This window comes from Platichthys flesus, chromosome 11 (assembly GCF_949316205.1).
Source record: "Platichthys flesus chromosome 11, fPlaFle2.1, whole genome shotgun sequence".
Classification (NCBI taxonomy): domain Eukaryota; kingdom Metazoa; phylum Chordata; class Actinopteri; order Pleuronectiformes; family Pleuronectidae; genus Platichthys; species Platichthys flesus.
In genome coordinates this window covers 17,120,389-17,129,674 of record NC_084955.1, presented here as the reverse complement: position 1 = coordinate 17,129,674, position 9,286 = coordinate 17,120,389, and the positions used below count along the sequence as shown (strand labels likewise).

General features: G+C 41.9%; 1 protein-coding gene across 1 annotated transcript in view; it reads right to left on the bottom strand.

Annotated features, from left to right (window-relative positions):
• Window positions 1-1,515: 1,515 nt before the first annotated feature.
• Window positions 1,516-9,286, bottom strand: part of myh14 (myosin, heavy chain 14, non-muscle) — a gene marked incomplete in the record, with an annotated part of 25,656 nt that continues 17,885 nt past the window's right edge. Inside the window, 13 exon segments of the mRNA XM_062398837.1 lie at window positions 1,516-5,012; window positions 5,945-5,968; window positions 6,216-6,388; window positions 6,912-7,020; window positions 7,442-7,650; window positions 7,751-7,874; window positions 7,961-8,049; window positions 8,152-8,280; window positions 8,354-8,515; window positions 8,611-8,823; window positions 8,908-8,993; window positions 8,996-9,005; window positions 9,091-9,204. Of these exon segments, the coding sequence (XP_062254821.1) occupies window positions 4,823-5,012; window positions 5,945-5,968; window positions 6,216-6,388; window positions 6,912-7,020; window positions 7,442-7,650; window positions 7,751-7,874; window positions 7,961-8,049; window positions 8,152-8,280; window positions 8,354-8,515; window positions 8,611-8,823; window positions 8,908-8,993; window positions 8,996-9,005; window positions 9,091-9,204 (1,632 nt within the window).

Sequence of the window (9,286 nt, the reverse complement as noted above, 5' to 3'; positions counted from 1 at the left end):
GAAATCGTAAACTGGTTGAATTCACATCTCTTAGTTCCCCGATGATACACATTATTACCACAGGGCAGAGGTCTACGACAGTCCACTGAAGTCCATTGACAACCTCCCAGAAGACACATCTCTACAGAACTCAAGTTTCGACCAGTTGGGCCAAAATACGGACACGTCTCCATCCTTCTCTCCGGAGCTCTCTCCTCTGTCTCTGGACTCCTGCGACTTCTCGATCCAGATGTTCACGGATGTCTCGACCTGCACTCAGGCCCAGAGGAGCATCGCCGACATCGCAGAGAGTCCGTGGGCAGACATCATGGATCTGTTCAGCGTGGGCAGCAAGGACCTTGGGGGCTGCCTGGATGTAGGCGCCTATTTTCAGAGTATCTGTGCAGAGGTCGGAGCAGACGATTCAACATTCGCAGACCAGTCAGGTAGTTTCACAGACAGCATGTGGAACGAGACGTCTGACATGGAGGATCCACACCATGACAGAGAAGAGTATGGTTATGAATATGGATCCAGTTGCCATGGAGACCAGGGATTGACCGTCAATCAAGCTCTAGAGACACAATTCAATCATTTCAAACCGGCTCAAAGTTCAGACTTGGCCCCGAACCAGCTCCCCACGTCAACCAGCTGTTACTACAACATGACAAACCTGCAGACACACCAGCCAACCGAGGACCTGAGTCCCTGTAAACTTCTGAACTGTGACAAGAACCAGAGTTTTACACCGTTTGAGGGAGTTGCTCAGTCGTTCTCTGCCCCACTTCATGATCCTGTACATCATCCTGTACCCACACCACCACATGAACAGGACTGGCTGTTCCCTGATATCCTCAAGGAAAGAAAGTCGCCTGTTTCTGTAGCTGTGTGGAGAATGTCATGAACCAGGCTCCAGAGTGATTACCATTCCTATGAATGAGCAAATATGGATGCATCAATTTCAATCAAACCATGGGAACATTAGTTATAGTCCAACTTTTCATCTGAAACATGACTCAAATCTGATTTTCTTATAATCAAAGCTCAGACACTCAAAGGTTCAACCACTTCAATCAATTAAAACATTTAACAATGACTAATAAAAATAGAAAACATAAATATGAAGTCATGTGTGTAAGAAAAGGTTTTTATGATGAATTTCAGCTCATAAATTTCAAATAAACAGTGACGCAGCTGTCTGTTTTAATTACTAGATTAAAATGCGTTTTCCTGATATTTAACTAAATCATTTGATCATGTTACACATTAATACACTCACCATGAATTCAATCTGCTTCATTTTCAGGGTTTTCTTGGATTTTTGATTTCAGGGCGTGTGCTGATGACAGTAGTAAATGTACCAAGTTTGACATGTTCTTGTTTCGGTGATAAATATCTATAAAGGGAATAAAATTCATACATGCTGAGTGACACAATTAAAATGTTATGTTCACTGTTTTGTGAGATGTTTTTGTGTAGTGTGCTTGTGTGTGGACTACACAGCAGTGCAAAGAAAAACACACACTCACACAAAGATCAAAACCAACAACATATATTAAAGTTAACCCCAGTCAAATGTTTTATAATTACAGCATCATTAACAAACAATAAAAGGCTAAAACAGTAAAACATGTTTCCAAAAATGTTTCAAGTTCCAGAGTAGCCATAGACAAACACGCAGAGAAAAATAACACCTCAGAGAAGCACCAGCCTCGTCTCTTGCTACAGGTGAACAGAAGCCATCTGTTCTCGTTCCAGCGGTTCACTCCACGCCTCTTCAGATTTCGGTCGATCAGGGCGTGACGCTTAGACGATGATATGACATTTTGAGATCAGAACATTTAGGAGAATCGTACAGAGCGACAAAAATATCAGCTCATTTGGCTTTATGCTGTGTCAGCCTCCTTGGGATAAATTATAACCTGACAAAGCACGCCTGTGTTTGTCCTCACTGGTAAGTGTGTAAAGTGCAGCATTTACACAATATCTTAAAAAAAACACAGCTTCCAACAAAACCATTTGCATATTAGTAAAATAAAACAAATGTACATACAGAAATTAAAAAATGTAACCCTTTGGTAGGGTGTTAAATATATGTCCACAGTAGTCAAACTCTTTCTCGACCCGACTGGTCGGATCTTTCTTCCGCCGTCACTAACTGTGCATTATGGTGGCAAAAAGCTATGATACACATTGGACATCAGGCCTGCAGAGTAGTGCACACACTTAGTGGTCTTGTTTTCTCAGTGCAATATAAACCTGTTAATTAAACAGAAGGAAGAAGAGAAAGGGGCAATCAGAACAACCCTGATAACAGAGAACTGTACTGTACTGGTCCTGTGTGTCATCAACTGTAAACACCAGCTGGATCATTAACCCTTTGCCATAAAGTATCAACATAAATCTAGAAAACAAAACATTCGAGAAATTCCAGGAACATAATATGTAAGAGTTTAGCTACACAATCGTTATTTAGTTCCAATTATGAGTTAAAGCGCCAGCGACATTCTTTCTAATTTAAGCAGCATGTCTCAATTCATCAAAGGAACAGGTCAACATCATGGGGGAAACGTCCGAAGCTGTTTGACGGGGAATCATTTGTCCGACTACTTTTAACCTGCAGCAGTGATTTCCAGAATCTGTGCTTACAGCATCTGTGTAAGAAATGGAGCAGCACATAAAGGTGTAAATTAATCTTCACATTTAACGGTCAAATAAACAAATAGGTCCACTAACCAACATGTTGAGCTATTCCTTTCAAACATTTCTGTTTGCAGACACCACATGAACATCCTCAGTCTTAAAGCTGTGACAGGCAACAGGTGCTGACGAAGGTCCCGAACTAAAGTAAATTAAATTAAAATGACCTTCATCTTTTAAATGATAAAAAAATTCAGAGGATTAACCTCAAAACTGTTTTTCACAGCCGGGTCATCATCAAACTCCATCTGTTTGGTGCACACGAATGTTTGCCATTTTGACTTTCGATATCTAGGGTAAAAAAATCTACTATTTGTTCTACTTGCTGTTTGCTTTATAAACATGAACTCCTCAGTGCCTCCATTGTCTTTTTTATCTAATACTACTTTCTGAAAATGCTTTGAGTCTCGTGCTCACTTATTTCTACAATGGTCTAAACAGGAGCTGTGAGCAGAGTGCGACGTTATTCTACTGAAGAAATCCTCCAGCAGAGTCACTGGATGAGACTTGAACACCTCACCGGCCTCTACTCCTCCCATCTACTCTACTTGACCACTATTCTACGTTTACTACAGCTCTAAATCCCTTTTTCTCATCCATACGCCCACCATTTGGTTAAAAAGAAAAGCATTGTTTGATCAATAATTTACACAGTTAGTCCGTAAAAAGCAAAATTATAATGTACAAGATGTGTGTCAAAATAAAATGTGATGTTTTATCAGTCTAAAACGAGAAAAACAAAAGATGTATTGAGTTGCTTTGGGTAGAAACAAATTAATACAGCAGCAGTTGTGTTGCTGTTGTTGATTTCTACACCAGCAACGACTCTAACCCCAGTGGTCATCCATGCAAAGAGACCCGATACTGTTACGCTCAGTGAAACGAGGCAAACCTGCCCGACATGTAACACACGTGACCCAACATGCAGTGCCAGTAGGAGCAGAAATAATCAAAGCAACTTCTGACACGAAACTGAGCCGCACAGGAAACAACCAGTGATCAATAACTTAAGGTCATATTTCATATAAATTATACAAATTTCTGATTTCTGAAGCAATTTGTTAAGATTCTAGTTAAAGAAACAATCTAATAAACTACTGCATTGTCTAACATACTCATTCTAATCTATAGAAAAAGGTTTTATCGTTTAATCCCACCTTTAGTGTGACTGCATGTACAATGGACTGCTTTTTATGGTCAAATGAGCTGAAACTGACCTGTGACATGAAAATGAGATCAATATGTTACTTAACTAAATTTGATTAAATACTGTTTTGTGTACCTCACTGTTTTTTTCTTTCTGTTTTCCAGATAATTCAATTTCCATTATTAAAATAAAAGTTAATTGCCATATTAAGATGTCAAAAACCCCCATCACATTTGCACAAAACACACGCTCATAAAGAAAGTGAAACTCTCTTTTCCATGTCCTCATTTGATTTCCTCTTATTGGCTTTTCTATGTAACATTAATATAGATTGTCTTAACACCTCTCAGAAGTATTTTCAACCTCCAGCAGCCCTTTGTGAAATCAGATTGTGTATTTATTCAATCCTCATCAACGGGTTAAACATGGCTTAGGTTTGAAATACCTCCTAATGTAAAAGACATGAACACCATGTTTTCTGCTCTCTGAGCACTGTACAGCATCGTGAAATCAGCTGGTAACAATTCACTTTCCCCTTTGGAACCCTGGGAGATGGAGTTTAGATTCTTAGAAGTACATTACAGAGATGCAATGTAAGGTAGAAATCTCCAGTGTCTGTTATGTCGCTTAGTTTAGGTCACAGTTAGTTATAAAACAAAAATTATTTCCAGTTGCCCCTTTGTAAATTCTCAATTTTACATCATTTTCTGTACTTAACATATCAGGTTGTTTTATAGTTAAAGCGTCTGACGTATACTTCTTATACATCTTATATGTCTTTCTGTTTCTTTCTTACCATTTCTTTTTATAAACTAGTGTTATTATGTAGGGTTTGTGTGTCACTCCTTCACCCCCCACTAGTCCAGACTATATGTTTGTTTGTGTGTGTGTGTGTTGGTGTGTGTGTGTGTGTAAGTGTGTGTGTGTGTGTGTGCGCGTGTGTGTGGTGTGTGCGTGTGTTTACGTTTTATGTGTGTGACTGAGTCTACGTGTCCATCACTCTGTGTTGTTGACACTATAAGGGGGTGGAGGGTCCAGACTGTGTTCAGAGGCGGGAGTTTGAGTTCCCGGGATTCCAGAGGAGGGCGTCGGAGAGGCTGGAGGCTCTTCTGAGTCAGAGTTCTCTAATGAGAGGTCATCGACCAACGCTCTGCGTCCACGCATCGCCAGGTTCAACGGAACACGCCTGGACAAGAGGAGAGAGTTACAGTAAGTCTTCTGTGGAATTAGTGCAAGGTGAAACAAACACACTCAAAGAGAGCCATGATTTCTTTTACTTTCCATCAGCTAATTACTAAAAACTAGACAACAAACATTGTGAATCCATGATTTAGGGGATTATGGTTAGTTATTACTCTTCGATGAACCGATTGCTTATCCTACAAAAGATTCAAGAAAATAGTGGGAAATGCCAATCACACGTTTCCAGAACCCAAAGTTACATCCTTCAGTTTTGTCCAACCACCATTTACAGACACAAAGATTTTAATTTTTTTCAAAAGAGGACAAAAGCAGAATTTCACTTGAAAAAATATCTTCTTAGCAATTGTTTGACTCTACAGTGGTCATATTACCATATAAAGGTGTATATTTGACACTTTTCAGGAAAGGATTAACACGATTATAAAATTTTGGGAAATATGATGAATCACTTTCTATGAGATTATTGTAAGATTAAAACATCTGCACATTAAATGTGAAGCTTCAGTCTCAGCCAGGTATCTTAGCTTAGCTTGAGGAGTGGAAACTACTAGCCTGACAAAAGTTAAGCAGCTTGATATAAATGTTGTTTAATCCTTACAAAACACTAGGTGTGAAAAAAGCACGTAATGGGTCTTAAGTTCTTTGTCAGGTGGTTTTCTGTCTGAACACAATGCCTTTACTCTTGTTTTTGTATGGATCGAGTAAACAAGGTCTAACGTGCCAATCAGAGAGCTTTAGAGGTGCAAGTAGTCTGATTTTGTTGCTATTCGAGGCCAGGCCTGCTGTTAATGCTGTGCATAAAAAGCATATTTTTACAAAAAATAAAATCAATTCTTAAGAAAGTTACATATCTAGATGAAATGTACAAGACTTACGACACATGTTAGAAAACAAAAAACATACATGGTGACCTACATTTCTGGTCTCCATTCAGGGATGCTGAGTGTTGGTGTGACGCAGACAGATGGACAGTGAGTCAGGGTTAGATGGACACAAATGGATGCAACAAAAGAGCAAAGTAAAACAAATCATATCAAGTTAATGGGGGGTTAAAAACAAAACAAGACGACAATAAACAATGAACATTCAAGGACAAAAAAATACACATACACACACAGTCTCACACACATAAACATCAGTGTTTATGTGTGTGATACGATAAACACACATAAACACTTATGGTTACCTGAGCTGGCTTCGGAGCGAGGCGATCTCTCGCATCATGGTCTGACAGTTGTCAGTGAGCTCCTCCATTTCTCTCTGCAGCTTCCTCTTCTGGGCGTTGGAGCGAGAGTTCTCCTCCTCCACCTCCTCCAGCTGCCTCTTCAGCTGCTTCAGTCGGACCATGGACTTATCAAGCTGGAGGAGGAGGAGGAGGAGGAGGAGGGGGAGCGTAGGGAAGAGTTGGAGGAGAAAGGAGCAAAGAACAGAGAGTATTGCAGAGGTCAGGGTGAGACGTGAGATTGGAGGAAAAAGCGGGCAAGAGAAGGCAGAGAAGGGGACGGTGCATAATAGAGAGATTAGTCTGGGAACAGGAGGACTGATGGGGATCAGATTAAATCTGGCAGATAATCACTGATGATGTTTTGGGAGGAGAGTCAGTGTCTGCTGTGGTAGAGGGATTTATTTTTCGGAGTAGGGTACGTTCTACCTTCCCAATAAATACACAGATGCAAGGGCAGGATTAGGATTAGGTTGGACTGAGCCAGATAAATCATTTTTTAGACCCTCTCTGTGTCCCGGGCCAGAATTACAGTAGTGATCTCAGCTGACGTGGTCCCCATTAATAATCATTTCATGCTCATTCACTGGTTTGACTATTGTGTGTGTGTTTGCTACTGTGAATCACCTGGACTGCTTAAGTAAATGGCAGTTTTCTTACCTGTTCTCTGTACTGGTCTGCATGTCTCCTCTCTTCATCTGCCTGCATCATCACCTCCTTCAGTTTCTTCTCAGTCTTTCGCACCAGTTTGTTGGCGATGGCTCGTTCCCTAAGAGTCAAACAGAGCCAAGGTAAGTGTCCTGCTGCATCAGGTTAAAACATTTACCTCCAATCATGTTTTAACAGTTCATTAAGAGTCAATTCGATTCTTAAATGAGATTATTTATTTTAGATCAATCTACACAACATATCCCTCATTTGTGTCTCCATGCTGCCTTACATGTAATGAATGTAATGCATTATAACAATATTGTAGAATTTATTGTCATTGTTTTGTGTGTGCAATATTGTGATTGAAATGTTGCATAAATTTCTATATATCTTAAACTAATGAGGGACAGCACAAAAAACACAAAGAAGAAGAAAGTATGAAAGACTTGGAGCGAATCCTCCACATGCTACTAGTTTAGAGAATTTGAATGTTATCCTCTGTCTGTCTATGATGACATTTATGTGTCTGTTTCTCTCACTGTCTCTCCTGTTCCACTGTCTCCTCCATTGACTCGATCTTGGCCTCAAGGGCGGCGACACTGAGCCTGTGTTTGCCCCTCACTGCTCCCTCCATCTCCCCAAGCCGGGACTTCAGCTCCTTGTTATGCCTCTCCAGCTGCTCCCGGCCAGCCTCCGCCTTCTGGGCCAAAGTCCTCTCTCCCTGCAGCTGCACCGTCATCGTCTCCACCTGGGATGAGAGCAGCAGCAACAATGTGTGGTTGCGTGAGTGTGTGTGAGCGCAGTAGTGTGTGTGTGTGTTTGTGTGTGTTCAGTACTATCTACTGTACCTGCAGAGTCATCTTCCTTTGTCTCTCTGCCAGCAGTTCAGCGTTAGTCTGCTCCTCCTCCAGCTCCTCCTCCAGCTGACTGACCCGAGCCTCTAACCTCCGCTTCTCGTCAAACAACGCGGTTCTGGACAAATGTGCAATTTTAGTGATAGCTACAGTGACAACAATGCACTGAATAACACAATATATCAGTAGTAAAGAGATACTAACTTTCCAGAGCTGCTGTTGAACATCTCGTCAGCGACCTCGTCTCTTTCCTGCTGAGCCTGTCTCTTCTGTCTCTCTGATACAGACAGTTCCTATACAGTGAAATGGAAGCAGAGTCAATTAAAACACTGATAATCAGATTAAATGTATTCATGTAAAATTTCTGTTAATTAAAAATATTCACTTCAACACACCTCTGTTAATTGCAGGACTTCTGCCTCGAGGGTTTGGATTTTCTTCTCGCTGTCTTTAAACTGGGTGACCACCTCCTCCCGAGTCAACTTGGTCTCTTCCAGCTCCCGCAGAACTTCTTTCATTTGACCCTGTGAAATATACAAATTAAATGTGAAAAAGGCAGTATATTGAAAAGCATAACAAAATTGTAACGAAATTTACCTGCAGCCTCCGTAGCTGCTTCGTAGCATCCTCTTTGCCACGGCTGGATGTCTCCAGCTGGGCCTCGGATTCCTGCAGCTCTGCTTCCAGCTGCTTCTTGGAGGACACAGCCTGAGAGCGTTGAGTCCTCTCCTCCTCCAGCTGGATCTCCAGCTCCCTCACCTGCATAGAAATGAGGTTGAGAGCATTTTGAGTGATTGGCAGAAAGGAGTAGCAGCAATGCTTTATGTGAATTCCTCCTTCCTTCCCCTCTCAACCTGTTTGCTCAGTGCCCTTCTCTTCTCCTCTCCCTTCTCTTCGTTGGTGCTGATCTCCCTCTCAAACTGAGCTTTGAGCGCCTGCAAGGTGACATCCAGCCTCAGCCTCGAGTTCTCCGCCTCCGTCAGCTCCTCCTCCAGCTCCTGTGTCTGAACTCGCAGGTTCTGGGCTTCTGTTTCTAAGGTCCTCCGGCTCCGCTCAAGCTCATGAACCTAATCGAAAAGAAGAAGAGGCCGTGACTAACTCAGGATCGAAACAGAGGAATAACAAACAAGTCCCCTGACAGAGGTCCTTACGCTCTTGCCGACATCATCCTGCTGGTTGACGAGCTGCTCCATTTCTGCACGGAGCTGCTTGTTGGATCTCTCTAGCTCCTCCTCTGGTCCTGGGCCTCCTACAAACCGAATCACAGAGGATTAATCAACACAACCCATTTACATAATGAACCTCCCTAGGTTTTCTGCTCCCGAATAATTTACCTGCAGGGCCCGGGACAGCGCAAGATATCTTGTGTCCTTCTCTCGGCTGTCTGCCTCAGCTCTGTCCTTCTCCTCTGCGAGCCGAGCACTCACCGCCTTCTCCTCAGCCAGACACTGGTGGACAAAGAGGATCAGGTAAAGTTAGAAGGTCAGAAGGAAACAATTCAGTTTAAATGTTGCAGCCTGTGCAAAGAAG